We start from the raw sequence: 17,341 nt of genomic DNA on the forward strand, positions 1-17,341 counted from the left end.
CTTTTTTATGAAATAATTTATGCGCGTCTGTCGGTGCTGCTGGAGCTGGAGTGGGCTTCTTTGTAGGAGTGGCTGAAGAGTTGGCCAGCCTGCTTTGCATTTGTGGTGGACTCCCAGTCCGAGCAGCAGCGCGGATATTTCCTGCCAGCCAGCCTTCACCCTACTCGCACTGTAGGCTGCGAGGGCGGCGGCGGCGCAGAGGGATGGCGGAGAGCAGCGGCGACAGCAGCGGCGCCCTGCACCGGAGATGCTCCCCCCATCCTCCGGGGGACAGAAACACCCCCACCGGCAGCAGCAGCAGCACCGGGGCGTCCAAATGGATACGATTAAATGTCGGAGGAACATACTTTTTAACGACAAGACAGACGCTATGTCGAGATCCCAAGTCATTTCTGTACAGACTGAGCCAAGCTGACCCCGAGCTCGACTCCGACAAGGTAAATGCTAAGCTAATGCCGCGTTCCATTTGTCCTCGGAAGTCGGAATTTCTCAGTTCCCAGTCGGAACTTTCAACTGGAACGTGGGAGAAGCTTCACCACCTCCGAGTTACCATTCAAAGATGGCTGCCATTCCCAGTTCCCAGTTCCGATTTCCGAGGTAAATGGAACGCGGCATAAGGCGAGCTAGGCAGCGCTGGAATTAAGTTGATTAACTCACGTTTGTTTTAGATTAATGCATTCGCGCTTTGGCGGAACAGTTAGGATGATTATTATAAATGCGTATCGGGATTATTATTCACGTCTCAGATTAGGATAAATTAATTTTTCGGCCATTTACTCGAAATGCTGCTTTAGCCCCGCAGCTAGCTAGATTCCAGCAGTCACCACTTGACATCTGATATTGCTGGTGGGTTTCTCCATTTATCAAACAAAAAACACGTTGGAAAAAGGTTTTTTTTTATTAACTCAATTTGAAATCACCCCATTTTAAAAAGAAAAGCTATTGCTTGGTTTTCCACAACGTTTGAAGTGGCCACAGTTAAAGTTGGAAACTTTCTTCTTTCTCAGGCCGCTGCATTGCCTTTCTCTCAACAGTATACACTGGATTAATTTTAGTGTTAAACTGTGATTTATTTTGTATTGTGTAGGACAAATATAAGTAGAATGATTTAAAAAAAAAAAAAAAGAAGATATTTCAGTTGTATTTCTCAGTCTCCGAGTAATCAATCACTGTGCAATAATAATAATCAGAATCAGAAAAGGGTTTATTGCCAAGTTTTCACACGAGGAATTTTTATGGTGATTGGTGCAACACAATACAATTATAAAAACAAATATATAAGAGATAAAATAAAATGTATAAACAATAAAATAAAATGTAGACCAGAAATGTACAAAATGAGGTTTTAAAGGTTTTAAAGGTAATAACCTCAATCATATGCTGTAACAATGCACCTTTCATTAACCACGTCTACCTCATACTGCTGCACCTTTCCCTTTTTTTTTATTGTATATGTTAATAAGAGCCATTCGTCTATTTACTGTACAGTGAGCGGAAATAACCGTAGTCAAATTCCCTGTCTGGCGTGTTCAAACTTGGCCAATAAACCTGATTCTGATTCTATTTACAAAAACTGCACCAGTATAGTTATAACTAGTCAATTCTCTTGAGCATTATCTGCTATTTCGCTCTGTTTGTTCTGCAGTAATCATTCGCTGTTCTGTTTAGTAAAGGTCTCCTAATGAGTACAGAAGTCACTGCCAGGTGCAGTGAAATGCTGCTGACAACTGAGAGCTCGGGATGAAGTCACTTATCCTCCTGAATGACCCGAGTGCCTCAGAGGCAGGCTCCTCTCTGTTTGACCATCTGCTCATTCAAACAGCAGACTTTGTGTGTTTAAAGGCCCCTTAGCTCTCTCTCACACAATGTTTTACTGTCTGCATACATGGTGTATTGTCTTCAGTGTTATACCCTTCATTTTACTGCCATATTTATTGTTTTTATCTGCTTGCACAGTCTAATCTTCTCTCCTGCCCCCCTTTATGTTAAGCCGAGACCGTGGCTCATCTGGTATTTTCATGCAAATATCTTAATCTCTGAATAATCAGCTTGCTTTTTTGCCAGTTTATCCTTCATGAGCAACGGATCAGTCCATTTCAATCCCTTGTCTTAAGTGGACATCACACACTCGAACTAAGATGAGATCACTCTCGAAATAGGAGAGGTTATTACTAGATATTAAATTAATTGCAAGTGTGCTTCACCATGTATGCATCCGAGCCAAGTTTGGCATCCTGTATTTGAATTGCTTGACAGGCAGATTGACAGTTCAGTGAAAAGCTCTCCGTTTTTTCTTTTTTCTTTCTCCCCGTTAAATTGAGGAATGCAGTATGGTGTTTTCCAGCCAAAGCAGTGAGCGGTTAATTTTTCAGTCACACAGGCTGACGTGCTTCAGCAAGACTCTTGAGGAGAACTGTATTATTCATGTTGTTGACTTGAGCTTGTTTTGCACTTTGGGGTAGACCAGGGAAAAAGTGGAAGAAGTTCTGTCACATGCACATTTAAAACGGGAAATATTTTGGTATTTAGAAGTTGCTGAATTAATATCTCAGGATTGACACATGACAACCACTCTTGTAATGTTGGAGTGATGTGAACATTATGTCTGTAATCAGAGATCATCCTAAAATTGTCAAGTCATTGAGCTGAGAGGTGCAATACAGAGAGCATCTATCGCATCTGCAGATTCCTGCTCTTAAACTCCCCGGCTCAGAACCACTCAACTCGAGACCCATTTCTCTTTGAGAGCTGCATCAATTTTTCAAGCAACCCATCACAATGGATTCTTGTTCTTTTACCATCTTATTGTTTTCATATTCATATCCATTTGCGGCCTGAAGAAGTTCTCTCTGCAGTTTGCATGAGAGATATACAGCTGCATTTAATGTCAGATTCAGGTTGTACGTCATGCCTGGCCACACTTTGGGAGGCAACGTAAATATTTAACGGCGGTATCGTGTCCTCCTGCACTGCACTGTCTTCTTGCAGGGACTTCTCAAAAGGACACTGCAGAGTGCTGTTGATAATTTTAATGCCACTAAATCCAATTTTATCACTTTAACAGTCTACATGAACTTCAAAAACTATAAATTGACAATTACTAGTGATACCCACAGTTAAACGTTAGCCTGTGCTTGATTAAATTAATTTAAAATCAGGCCGCAGGACCCTTCTTTGGCTTCTTATTTTCAATAAAAATAATAAAAAATAATTTCTTGGTTTGTCTGGAGAAGGCTCTTGACAAGCTAGTGAAGCTGTGTGCCTCTCAAGTTGGATTTTAGCTAATGTAAAAAGAGCTGTTAAAGTACCAGAAATGCTCCTCCATCACAATTTGTTCTGCAAAATGGTGGAGGTGTTGCATAATTGAAAACTGTATAAAGGCAAATTATCACCTTGTCTTCAAGCCTAGATGGTTTATAACTTGAATTCAGATGCCATTTTCAAATATTTTAAGAATAAGACAGTTTTGCTTATAGTCCATTGTGCTATGTGTGCATTATTTAAAACAAAATGAAAGCTTTTTGGATGATGCCATTACTGCTTGTACTCCAGAGAGCCTGCTTGCTCCTACTCTTCAAGGATAAGACTTCCACTTGGCTAAGTAGTCACAGTCATGTGACACAGGATCTAATGCAACATCTCCAAGCCCTGCTTCTGCTGGGGGCTTGTACTCAAATTTGGCGTGTGAAAGCACAGTAACGTTTTTATTCTTGGCCATGGCAACTTAGAGTGGCTGCACAGTTGTGTTTTTTTCTTTTCTTTTTTTTTTTTTTTTTTTTTTTTTAATTCTCATTTTGTTTATTACTGTTGACCAACCGACTTATTTAGTTTCATGTCTGTATGTACTTTAGCCTGAAATATCTTCTGTTTTTCTGTAAGTAACACATGGACTGATGGTACGTTTTTACCCTTGATTTTTGTTGGATAAAGGATTGACGTTCATTAGTAATGCATCTACAAAAAGCCTTATTAGACATTGTGCAGTTTGAGGGTGGGTCACCGTGGTATTTCCTGTGGGAGGACACGCATTGTGTGTTATAGAAGAACAAGGTTCATACACAACACTTCCCTATGCTCTGAAGCTTATCATTTTGTTTTGCGTTATTAACCTAAATTTTAGCTTGTCTGTGGTTTAAATCTGATCAGTGTTGGGACATCTTTGACTATAGTTGCTTCACTTTTTGAAAATATTTTAAAAGACCAAGTTAGCACCTGAATATCGTCTCATGTCAAAACTGAACAATTTGTAGGTGTTATTGAATGCATTGATGGCTCTTATCATCAGTGTTCATGATGTCAGCATAGTGATGAATGTTGTCTTGTCTTTTTTGATTTAAATGGTTCTCCCATGTCGCATTTCTTATTTAATTATTAAGATGTGATTGAAGTTGGTCTCTTTACTTTCAAGTTAGAAATGCAGTTATTCTTCATAACCTTAAAATCTGGGAATTTGAAGATGTTTGATTGAATCACCACACATATTGTTAGCTTTTAAACTTGGGTCATAACTTGATACATTTTCAGTGCTTCACCTATGTTTTTGCCTGCCTGTACATCCCAGCGTCAGCACCACCCCACGCCCTCATCAACCCAAGCCCTCTCGTCTGTTCCCTAGTGCTCACCAGTCTAGGCCTCAGGAGAAAGCCTTTTGTTTTTAATTAAAAACACTGGCCTCTTTGTGTACATGGGCCTTTGCCAGAACCCCCAATTATAATCTCAATCTGAACTGGGTCACCATTACCCCAAGTCCATCATGGCTGGGGTGTATGTGTAAATGTGATGTGTGTACTCCCAGACGGCAAACTACACTACCTTTGACTGTTGCGAAGCTGGCTGTCTGGTCCTGTAGTTCAGCATGAAGCAGGTTAACAGAGTACAGTTTAGGTGTAGTTCAGCATTTCCTGAATGGGAGCAAACAAATGTTTTTATTTTAAACCTCCTGATGAGGTTTTGTTTGTGGACATTAGGAATGGGCGATATTTTACCGTTCACGATATACCGTCAAAAAAATTCCTCACGATAAGAATTTGTCATCTTGCGGTAAAAACGATAAATTCCCGTTGATGATGTTTTTGTGTAAAGCTGATTTATGGTTCTGCGTTAAATCCACGCACAATGTATGTGAAGGAAGGGAGGAAGGAAACAAGGAAAGAAGGAAGGAAGGGAGAAAAGAGGAAGGGAAGAAGGAAGGAGAGAGCAGGAGGAAGGAAGGAAAGGGGAGAAGGAAGGGAGAAAACAAGGAAAGGAGGAAGGAAGGGTGAAAAAAGGAAGGAGAGAGCAGGAGGAAGGAAGGAAGGAAGGAAGGAAGGAAGGAAGGAAGGAAGGAAGGAAGGAAGGAAGGAAGGAAGGAAGGAAGGAAGGAAGGAAGGAAGGAAGGAAGGAAGGAAGGAAGGAAGGAAGGAAGGAAGGAAGGAAGGAAGGAAGGAAGGAAGGAAGGAAGGAAGGAAGGAAGGAAGGAAGGAAGGAAGGAAGGAAGGAAGGAAGGAAGGAAGGAAGGAAGGAAGGAAGGAAGGAAGGAAGGAAGGAAGGAAGGAAGGAAGAATTCCTGTGATGACGTTTTTGTGTAACAAACATGGCAGATCTGAGAGCGAGATAGATTTATAGTTACAAAGGTGGAGTTGAATTGGTATTTTTTTTATCGTCATTTTTATCGTTATCAGGATAAATGCCAGAAATTATCGTGATACATTTTTTAGTCCATACCGCCCATCCCTAGTGGACATGTGTTAATATCTGCAGTGACATTGTTTCAAAAAATGTGATCCAAGAAAGAAACAGAAGTTCTGCAGAGCTTGTAAAGTGAAGCATGTAAATTGCATGTCATGTTCACTAACCATAGGATATTACCCCACCCCCACCCCGTGTAATGATTTCCCGAGGCTACAAGCGGCCATTTGTCTTAAGACCACCATATTAACACCAACCATCATGAAGTGTGGCTAGGGTGAGAGAAGTTGTTCAAACTTTGTTTCATCTCTGTCCTCATTACAAGCCCACCTGTACTTGTGCTTAAACTCCAGCGACTGTGAAAATGTAAGAAACTAACACAGGGCATTGAGACCTGATTAGAGCTCCTTTGGGCTCTGGTGGAATATTTTTGCCATGGAAAAGGGGTCAACCAACCAATTGGGCATAGATGTTCATTAGAAAAGAAAATGCACTGGGACGTTCTCTCATTATTAGAAAAATTAATGGGTTTTGGGTTGATTTCATATCTGAATAAAGCAGCCGTGAATGCACACACATCTGTGGCAGGGTTTGCTGTATGTTTAATTTTGGTCGTGCCCTGGATTGCGATGATGATATACGTTTCTGTGCCATCATATCACAAGTTGCATTAACTGCTGAAGCCATGAACTCAAGTGAGCCAAAGTAAAAATTCTGTAGCATTTAAGCCAGGATTAATACAACATTTGCTTGAGGCTTTTCTCAGTGTTGAGTATTTTGCTAAATGTCATGCATGTTCAACTCACTAAATGTCACATTGTGTTAAATAACTAGAAGGGAAATGGTGCTGGACCACTGTACAAGCTCACATTTTATATTCAAATGCAAGGCTGAACATGTAACAGACCAGATTAGGCCAACTGTTGGTTGGAAGCCAAGGTGTTTTCTCCTGGTCCCCTCTGTTCCAAGTCTTTTTCTGTTCTGCTCTAATTGTTTTGGCCTGCTCTACCCCCATGAGACACAGTCAGTCTAATCACAGCAGAGAATAAGGGGAATACACAGCACTTGTGAAGGAATCAGTATGAAACCCAAGCCCTGTGGGAATACTGAAGTGATAAGCGGTTGTGTGTGTAGCCCAGTGTGCTCGTATATCCTCAACCTCAAAATTCATATCCCTTGAGTTTTGTTTACTAATTTACTGTGGGGGGTGTTTTCCAGTTTCAGTTAATGTACGTGCCTGTCTGTTGATGGATTTGTAGACAAGGGGCAGCACTTTTTGTAAAAATTGTTTAATCTTTAATGGCAAATCCTAGAAATACAAAATATTAGTTTCTTGGAGGTATGCTCTTGATCCAAGACCATTGTATGAACCAATGTTTGACCTTTTTCTTTTTCATGAGGAAAACTTGGACTGATTGCAGTTCTTTCTTTCTATTTTGCTTCTCAGGATGAAACTGGTGCCTATCTCATAGACAGAGACCCCACGTACTTTGGACCAGTGCTCAACTACTTAAGGCATGGCAAACTGGTGCTCAACAGGGACTTGGCAGAAGAAGGTGATGTATCTGTGGAATATTCAAAACTTTATAATTCACCTTTTGTAAAAAAAAATATATATATATTCATTGGTTCAGTGTGATCAACAAAATCTCTTTATTGATCAAGCGCTGAATTGTTTCCAGTGTTGTCGTCGTTTTGTTTTTTTCTCTCTCAATGAAGAGAATAGCCTCAGTAGAGTTGAAAGTGATAAAGCATAACTATGACAATAACAAAATGAAGAATCACGGACATTCACTATAATGTGTGCATCAGAAAAAGGGTGGAAAACACTGAGGCAGGATTAATAAATGCTAGGGGTGTAACGATACACTAATCTCACGATACGATACACGATATTGAGGTGACGATAACGATACGATACGATATTATAGCAGTATTTTTTTAACAACCTTGCATGAGGAACAAAATGTATTTTATTTGAAAGACACAAAATACAAAACAATGCTGTGCATTTGCCCTATTGTTACAGTTTGTAATGCTTTATAACTGTTTAAGTTTTAAAGAGAAAGCCAGGCCAACCATTTTCCACAAACTGAACTAAAAGTAAATGTCAGGTTTGCATTATGCATCTTCAGTTTCATACAAGTACAAATATTTAGCCACAAACTGAATCGTTTCTCTCATGTATGACTTGAATTTTTTCTTTTCCAGAAATTTAACAACTAAAATTAAATAAATAAATAAAAGTAAATAAATACATACAATTTTACATCATGAAAAAGATTGATTCATGCTCGCCTTATAAGTGTAAGAGGAGATTTATTTTTGTTAAGAAGGTTATTTTGGTAATTCAGGGTTCATTATTTTATAAATATATTCTTTATATTCTGATGTAAATCAGGGACTATAATTACACTAGTCAGTTTATCTGTAGTTGTTAATATGTTTTAGATTGGGCGGAGTGATACAGCACTAGGTGCTGTGTTGATGCTCTAAAATCCTACACTGTTGAGGGACATTAAAGTACACTCCAACTCGGAAGAAGTTTTCCCCGTGTTTATCCTACTCACGACCCGAAAAAGGTTTGATTTAATAAGGTAAGGCTTAACTCGCAAAAAAGTACTACTTTCTTCTGAGCGGAGTAAGATTTTGGTCCCTGGGTCGAGGCGCGGCCGCGGTTGCGGTCGGATGCGCGTTTCTAGTCAAAACAAAAGATTAATATTAATAACCCAATATCGCGATACACCTTGTCACCTCCACGACACGTTTCGTGGCGTTTTTGTATCGCGAAATTTCGTGGCACGATATATTGTTACACCCCTAATAAATGCCCTTATTCTTTTGATATAACTTCTCCGTCACTTTGAATAACAGGACAGCTTACATCATTGAACATTGTCTGTTTATCTATTTATGTTGCTTCACTTTGCCTATGCATCCTTTGATTAAAAATTGAAAATATTTCAAGTAACAACACAACTGCTAGCCAATGAAATCCCCTGATTGATTCATGTCTAATCTTACAACTGTTGCTACAATTGCAGAAGTCAGGCCTGTCCATCTCAAGCATTAACCCATTGTAACTATGTGAATCCCACCAAACTGCACAGGAGAGCAGCCTGCATTTTTTGTTGTACTAGATATATTTGATACAACATTCAAACGGAAACGAGGGGTTACAGCACATAAACACGCATTTACAAAAGCCCTAATCAGGGTAATGACATGAGCATTAGTTTCCCATATCTAGATCTCTCTCTTTTTTTTTTTTAATTTTATTTTAAAGAATGCAAAAGCAGTATGTCTTCAGCAACTCTGTAGACCAGGGCATAGTATTTTTTTTTTGCCATTTATCCATGCATAAATGTTTCCTAATCCTTGTTTTAGGAGTCTTAGAAGAAGCTGAGTTTTACAACATCACATCATTAATAAAACTCATCAAGGACAAGATCAGGGAACGTGACTGCAAAACATCCCAGGTATATGCATTTCTAAATTTACATTTTCCTATGCTGTCCTGATGCAATAACTGTATTAGGGCAGATCTTTAAACAGAGTTTATTGAATAATGTGTAATATCATTCTTTCAGGTTCCAGTGAAGCATGTGTATCGGGTGCTGCAGTGTCAGGAGGAGGAGCTGACACAGATGGTGTCTACCATGTCTGATGGCTGGAAATTTGAACAGGTAAATCTCTTCCTGCAGGTCACGGCAGCCGCGCTCTCATCATGTGTTTCACCCACCCTGTTATGCTCACATTGACCCAGAAAGTCCAATCCTCAGTACTGGAAATCGTATAAAACGCCAAAACATAAATCGCATCTTTCTCAATGTCCGCATACATGATCCGGGCATGCTTTCTGTGCTCTGATTGGTTGTTGCAGCTTATCAGTATAGGTTACGGGCGGGCCCACCAGACAGAGTTTCTGCTGATTGTGTCAAGGGAGGTGAAGGGAGAAGAGTCTGCTTTGCCAAACAACAGCGGTGAGGTGTGTCCCACAAATTTCTGTCCACGGGCTGGTCACTGCATGGTCCCCATATTGTCCATCCACCCCCCCCAGTTGGCCAACTTTTGTCCCAAGTAGACACATAGCTGCTGCTGCTGCTGCTGTTTTTGTGTGCGTTGTTTTTTTTTTCCAAGTTGATTTATTTATGTATTTTTTTCTTTTTTTTCCAGTGTGTTTATTTGTATTGCTTGTGCACTAGTGAAACAAAAAGAACCAGACACCTGTGTTGTCTGTCGTTTTTTTGTTTTTTTTTCTTCTCAATTTTCAATGTTTTTTTTTTGTTCTTTTTTCATTTCATCATCCTTAATTTTAGTTCCTACTGCATTCACAGTATGCTACACTGTCAGCAGCTTACTGTTGTGCTTTGGTGTTGGCATTTTGTTGTTTTGTGGGGCTGGAAAATAGTGTTGTTGCTTAGAGGTTTTCTGGCAAGCATTTTAGGAAGCTAGTTTGTCCTCAGCTGAAACTAACAAAGGTTAATTATTGGAAGAACACATGTTTGGATGTTGAGAGTGTATCATAAGCAGGTGAATAATTGTGACATGGGATCTCCCTTTAGACCTGAAATGCCTATTAATCTCCTTGCACAGATCAGGTGAGGAAACTTAGAAAAACAATCCTGGTGTGGACCCTAAAGCTCAACCCTCAGAATAGGACAGGTTTTTGGAAAGAGGAGTTTTAATGAGCTACATCTGTTGTATTTACTTTATTAGACAGCTTGTGGTTTTACACAGGCAGTATCTGGATTTACAACAATAGTCTTTTAGTAGTCTAACAAGTGGTAGATAGTTTAAAATTGGTTGTTTTTGCTGTGTTGATGTGTCCCGCAAGAGCCTGCTTAACAACAAGAAGTCTCTGGCAGCAGCGGATAATGAGGCGATGCATGTATGAACATGCACACCTGGGTTCAGACTTTACACATGTACAGTAGTCTGCCGCACACACAAACACTTAATATTCCACAAGAAAAGCAGATGTTCAGGATTGGGAACTGATGGGTTGTTTTTTTTTTTTTTTATGGTGTGCATGCTTTTTATGCTTAAGATATCACTAATACAGTGTCTTTTGTTTTCTTTGTTTTTGTCTGAAGTGACTAGGAACAGGAACAGTGTAGATGCCCAACAATTTTATATCCATATAAAGTCATCATACCTTTTTGTACATTTTCTCATATAATCTTTCAGTGATGCAATTTAATGTATGCCATGCTAACAGAATAAACAAATAAACGTGACACTGAAGAGATTGGAGAATTTTCCTCGTAAAACGTAGAACTCCTTAACATACCATCTTAATATGTACTGGAAAATTTAAGTCAAGGAGCATAAGAACTGATGTGAATTGTTGGGTTTAAGTAAGTGCTGTTGAGGTTTGTTCTTAACTTTGCCTTTGCAGGAGATGCCATATATATTTTTTTTAATTCTTGTATTTAATTTTCATCCATCACATTTGCCTGTGGTCAAATCCCTGCACTTGTATTTTTTCATTAACTGTCTGCTGATTATTCTTTTTTGTGTCTAGTATCTTGGTACTGTTCTGCTTTAATCACCTTATTTGTGGACCAGTTATCTTTTCGTTTTATTTGTGTAACTCTGAATGTTAATGTTTTTGAATTGCTGTGAAAATGATATACAATTTGTCAGAGTGTTGCATTTCCTGCTTATATGTTTAGGTGGCCCTTTGTGTAGAATGTAATTGTACAATCAATATATTTTTAGTATCCAATCCCTACAGCAAAATTCAATTTATATACTGAAGTTGATCTGTTACAATTTGCTTAAAGTTGCAGAATGTGGCTCTACCATTAGTTGTGTTTTCTGTTTGTTTTACATTAGGCTTCTCCTTCTTTTGTTTGCCCCTCTACAAGTTGGCCAGTTTTTGCTCCTGCTCTTTCAGTCTAAGGACAATTCTTTCTTTTGTGCTTTGGTTCTTGTTTGTCTCTAGCTGGTCAGCATCGGTTCCTCTTATAACTACGGAAACGAAGATCAAGCCGAGTTCCTCTGTGTAGTCTCCAAGGAGCTGCACAATCAATCATATGGGACCAACAGTGAGCCCAGTGAGAAGGCAAAGGTAAGTGTGCGGGTGTGTGGAAAGGCTTGTTGGAAACCATTCATTTAACAATCATTCAGTGTATTGCTTTGTAAATATGCCACCATTAAGAGGGGAAAGCCCTTCAGTTTTTTTGGATGGGAAATCCCTCCAAAAGACCACAATGCGAGTATTTGGTGATTTAATAACCCCAAGCAGTGAATTTAACCAACGAGTTATTAACACTCAGAACTACAGCACTGCTTTCCTGTGTAAAATTTACATAAACTGCATGAACTAACTCCCTGGTACAAATTTGAGTTATTTGAGATTTTGCCCAAAGTCCAAATATTGTAATCCATGCTTGCAGCATGAAGAGAGCACAGGTCTGCCGATTAGTGAAATATTGCCAGGGCCTGACTTTTTCTCAAGGCTTTGGGAGTGATACAGATGGGATGCTCCAAGGAATTCTCTCACACATCAACTTGTCTGCCACAAGGGTCTGCTCTCTGAAAACATCTACACACAAAGCGATAGATATTTTTATAATTGTCGTCATTTTGCTGATTTAATTGTCATCATTTGCTGATTTATCAAATGCATGAAATGCCTAAATATCCATCCAGGGTCCATGTGCGCTCTCACACGCCTTTTTAGTTTAGTTTAGTATGATCAATCAATCTTGCATGCATGTTTTTGGGCTGTGGGAGGAAGCCAGAGTACCCGGAGGGAACCCACCCGAGCACGAGGAGAACATGCACACACTCCACACAGAAAGACTCTCGCTGGGCCCAGGAGTCGACCAGGAACCTTCTTTCTGTGAGGCAACAGTGCTAACCACCAAGCCAGTGCACTGCCAAAATGCCTAAATATGACAATATTTTATACTATTCAAAGACCCCCCCAATGCAGATTGCTACTTAATGCTGGTTTATACTCCACAATGAACAAAAATATTTTTTTTTCTGGGAAAAAAAATGTTTACCTTTTTTTCCTTTCCAATTTCCCACATATATGTTTATTCATCTCTTATTATTTTCAACACCATTTTTGTCCCCTCTGCTGTGCTGTTTTCATGCTGAATGTTGAGCGGAGTTTGGATGAAGAGTGAAATGAATGACTCTTGACTCTGATTAGGTTCAACATTTTGGACGTTCTGTCCATAAGTCCTCCACTGCTTGTAGCCCCTTCACAAAACTTGCCTAATTTGTCCCACTTACTCTAACGGATTTAAAACCAATGTGAAACTTTTTGTAAATAATAAAGGATCACAAGAGTGGCCATGAGATTCTTAAATCAATGCCAAGAGACAGAATCCAGATTGGAAATCAGCTTTGGACTAAAATCTACAAGCCAAAGCTCGATCATAGGCCAGATGGCGCATGCTGAGACTACTTAGCTGCAGGTGAAGCTATTTGAAACCAGATGGGAAAAGCTCCATTTGTTTCTGATCCTTGTAATTATTGACATCCTTGCTGCCTTGCTTAATGGAGAGCATGCTGAATCATAAACTGCTGCGTTGCGATTCATTCTCTCTGATAACTACAGTGATGGGGAAGGCTACACTTTAAAAAACGATTTTATTTCTTGTATTTCCATAAAACGCACAAATACTTGTGCAGGTGAAAACCACTGTATCAACGTACAGCAACCTACATTAGTTTTCCCCTGGAAAATTCTGGTTTTTCATGCGCTTCATCCCCACATTCACCTATGATAATCCAAGAAAATGTCTTGAAAAGATTTTGTACAGGTCCACAATTTGTTGAATGCTTTTTGCTTAAAAAAAGCACTGTAATGGTTTGCTGTTGTTTAAGGCTATAGCCCATTCTTATGTTATTAAATTAGTGACAAGTGGATTCATCAAAAGTAAGTTCAAAATGTATTAATTTATTTCATAAATATATTGTGACCAACGCCAGAAAAATATCTTCAGTGTATAAACTAATATCTTGAAATACACTTGAAAAGAAATGAAACTCGAGCATCTGCTTCTTTTTTTGTGCTACAAATAGAATCAGAGGATGCTGACGGAGACATTCAGTTCATTTTTGTAATATCAAATATTAGTAAGTGGTCTGAGTTACTTACTGGTTGAATTTCTGTAGCTTATAACATGATTTGAGGGAATGCTTTCTACTGAAATAATATTTATTGTATTGTGATGGTGCACACGTTGTGCATTAACCTGCATCAACTCATTTTTATCACTGAATCTGTAACTTAATGGGCAGGATATTAAAGCAAATCTCAAAATCTTGAGAAATACACACAATGCATAGATGCTTATGAATATCAGTATAATGATTGAAAAAAATAAATAAATGAAAATGTTTCTTTTACTTGTTACACACAGTGACATACATGAATTTGTGTCAGTACAGCAAAAAATGAATGGGGGAATAACTTATCTTAATATCTTCACAAAACAAGTGTGGTTTTGTTTCTGAAATTATTGTGCTTTAAGTTTTTTTTTTTTAACAGAGTTGATAATAGAGTTTTACTACTTTATTTCAAGCTTTTACATTTGTTTCAACCTCTGAATGGTGTTACTGTCTGAGAGCTGAATGCAAGCTGCATTGACTGTTATTACTGAGATTCAAGAATCTTTATGTTTTATGTTTGAGTTCATCCACTTTTTTTTGTGTGTGTGTCTGCAGATTCTTCAGGAGAGGGGTTCCCGAATGTGAGAAGGACTCAGTATTACACGCTCCAGGTGTTATGATGCAAACATATCATCTTCATGGAAAAATGCTTGGCACAATGGAGATTTAAAGGGGGTGTGCATTTTGGGTTTTTGTTTTGTTTTGTTTTGTTTTCCCTCCGCCTTTGTTTTTATTTCTTGATGTAAATAAGTGTGTTTACTGACATATTGTGCCTGTAAATTTGAACTGGATCTCTTTGAATTGGTGGCAAGTAGTTTTTTGTTGTTGTTGTCCCTCTCTTAAAAGTAAGCAATGCAATCTGCAAAAGTTTTTTGTTATGAAACATGGCCATTTTCATACAAGGCCAATGATTCACTCAGGGTCATCTAGTGAGTTAATTCTTGTATCGTTCAACTCAAGGGTCTAATAAGGGATCAATATGGTCTTTATAACTCCCAAGCATCAAACACAAAATCATCTCAAGTTGTTAAGAAGGGAATTGTGCATTTGCACATTAAAAAGTCAGGCTATTTCATGTAAAACTCACCCAGGAAAAAACAAAACAAAGAAACAAAAAAAAAAATCAAAGATTTCAGTTATACTTTGATCTGTGATCATACAGATCCCCTCTATGTAAAACACATTCTTAGATTTATCTAAGAATCTAATTTGATTTCCAATAAATATTCATTATTTTTATGGAACCTTTCTGAGTGAGAGAAGGAAAAACAACAGTATCACTGATTGGACTGTGTGGTTTAAGGGGAAATGGGTATTTAAACAGAGCTTTTAATTTGTGATTATAAAATCTGTATTGAACATAATTATGACAATTCCGTTTTAATATGAACGAAGCCAGATTTAAAGATGCATAAATGGAAGTTTATTCTTGAAGTAGAAAAAAGTACTTTTTACCATATCTTTCAGCCTCATGAACCCAGGTATATGCAGATTAATTGTTCTAAATGGTAATGTTATGAATTAAAAATAGCATGCCAAAGTAAAATATATGTAAATTGCTTAATTTGAAAAATGTGTTCTAAAATCCTACTTTGAACTCATGTTGAGAACTCCAACTGACAATGTTTTTTTTTTTTTTTTAAATGTATTTTTTTTTTTTTTCCTTTGGTCATCTAATGATATCCTGTGAGGGGGATAAAATCATATTGAAGACCATGGCCACATTAAAAAAAAAATCCCTCTGACATATAAGTTATCTATAACACATTTACGTAGTATGTGTAGAGGGAAAACGTCTTAAGATTTTTTTTTTATTTTTTTTATTTTGGCTAAGTATTTGTAGTTTTTGAAGACTGGAAATGTTTGAGGCGGCAGTGAAGGACTTTGTTCATATCAAGAGGATCTTTGTTTTCATGTAAATAATCCAAATTCAATATCGATATTTAACTCTAGAGAAAAAAAAACTGCACGTTTTTGTACACTGTATAAAGAACACCACTTCAAATGGAGGTTCTTTGTACTGGATCTTTAAATAGAGCAAATCTTGACAATGTTGACTTTTGTTTTGCATTGTTTGTACAGGACTTGACAGGTTTCCGATTTAGGTTGAGACAGCTGATGCTGAATACTGTGTCTTTCTCTGAGAACATGCCTCGAACGTGTTTTGATAACCAATAACAAAGCTATACTCGGCTGGCTATGAAGTTGACTGTTACATTTAAAAAGTTCCTTTTTTTTTTTTTTCTTTTTTTTTTAAATCAGCTGATGGATTCTTAGCATTTTGAATTGTCAATTTAATACACAGCATTACAAACACTACAGTGGAGAACACTGTGCACACTGCTTACAGCCTGTAATGTTGTTTATGTGTATATACTGCATTTTAGAACACTTTTTTTTTTAAATAGAAATTGATGTGTGGTTTTTGATAGGTTGGATATTTCATTCACAATTAATCATTTAGTATTGCCTTTTTTTTCCCAGTGACCAAAATCCAATGTCTTATGTGTACTTTACACATTGATCTTCGTGTCAGGGACAAGTAAACCTTTCTTAATGCTGGCACACTTTGTACATAGAGACTTATTAAGGACACACAAACCTCCATTTACTCACATGCACACGTATACACTTGATTAAACAGGTTTTATATTGTTGGGGAAAAAAGTATGGATGCATGTTTTTTGAAATAGATATATATATATATACACACACAAGGGCTTTTAAAGTGCAAAATTTGAGATCTGCAAAGAGGTGCAATCAGAGTAGACTGGATTTCCTGCCAGAGCTAGGCTATGTTTACATTTATTATAGTATTCTGAAGCCTTCCAATTATGTACTGTCTTGGACTCCCTCACACGTTTTAACCTATGTCTGACTTGTGTATACCCCAGTGGCTACTAGCACTCCCCTGGTATTCACTCCGACACGGTGACATGTGTTTAATATACCCTATCCATTTCTTGCTTGAGCGTTGTAGACAATCTTGTTTTTTCACATCTCATCTGAAAGCAGTACTCATGAAACTGAACCTGCGTTCATTCAGAGCTAAGATTTGGTTTCAAGTCTATTTTTGAAGAAATCTCTGTGTTTTAAAAGTGTTTGTTTTGTTTTTGCCTCATCTACAGGTCTGAGGTAATAAAACCTCTGCTTTTGCAGCTATCTTACATTTAAAGATCTTCTCAATGAGCTTATCTGGTTTGGTATCTTGCATTGATTATCATACATCTAATAGACAAACTTATCAAATCTGTAGCCTAACGTTTAAGTGCCCAGCCTGTTTTACATTCAAGACATTAACCACAGACCACTGTAATGCATGACTGATCATCACAACTTGTAATCAGAGGGAATGAATGTCATTTTTTCCCCTCAAGCTAACAGTTAAATTAATGACTATTGGTTGTCATATCACTACATAGATCACTTCAATATGATCTTATGCAATGTTTATGTACAAACTAAGTATGAGGGTTAAGGGATAGATCTTTATGGTCTTGCATAAGTAAACCCAATAAAACCATTTTCATTCAAA

At 37.9% G+C, this 17,341-nt stretch overlaps 1 protein-coding gene across 2 annotated transcripts; it reads left to right on the forward strand.

Moving 5' to 3' along the window:
• Nucleotides 1-52: 52 nt before the first annotated feature.
• On the forward strand, nucleotides 53-17,341 carry kctd5b (potassium channel tetramerization domain containing 5b). 2 transcript variants are annotated; one of them, XM_061708968.1, is made up of 7 exons: nucleotides 53-437; nucleotides 7,115-7,223; nucleotides 9,055-9,146; nucleotides 9,258-9,353; nucleotides 9,551-9,655; nucleotides 11,618-11,743; nucleotides 14,362-17,341. In XM_061708968.1, exons 1-7 carry the CDS (start codon nucleotides 204-206, stop codon nucleotides 14,389-14,391), a joined length of 792 nt encoding a protein of 263 aa, XP_061564952.1. In that variant the 5' UTR covers nucleotides 53-203; the 3' UTR covers nucleotides 14,392-17,341. The 2 variants fall into 2 exon arrangements, with proteins under 2 accessions (XP_061564952.1, XP_061564953.1); XM_061708969.1 differs by lacking the exon at nucleotides 9,551-9,655 and having other exon boundaries at nucleotides 59-437.

Source organism: Cololabis saira, chromosome 19, assembly GCF_033807715.1.
Source record: "Cololabis saira isolate AMF1-May2022 chromosome 19, fColSai1.1, whole genome shotgun sequence".
Lineage (NCBI taxonomy): Eukaryota > Metazoa > Chordata > Actinopteri > Beloniformes > Belonidae > Cololabis > Cololabis saira.

Coding starts and splice junctions, on each gene's coding strand:
- kctd5b (XM_061708968.1), top strand. CDS start 204: ATGGCGGAGAGCAGCGGCGACAGCAGCGGCGCCCTGCACCGGAGATGC. Junction 7,224..9,054: donor CAGGGACTTGGCAGAAGAAG/GTGATGTATCTG, acceptor TCCTTGTTTTAG/GAGTCTTAGAAGAAGCTGAG. Junction 9,147..9,257: donor GTGACTGCAAAACATCCCAG/GTATATGCATTT, acceptor TCATTCTTTCAG/GTTCCAGTGAAGCATGTGTA.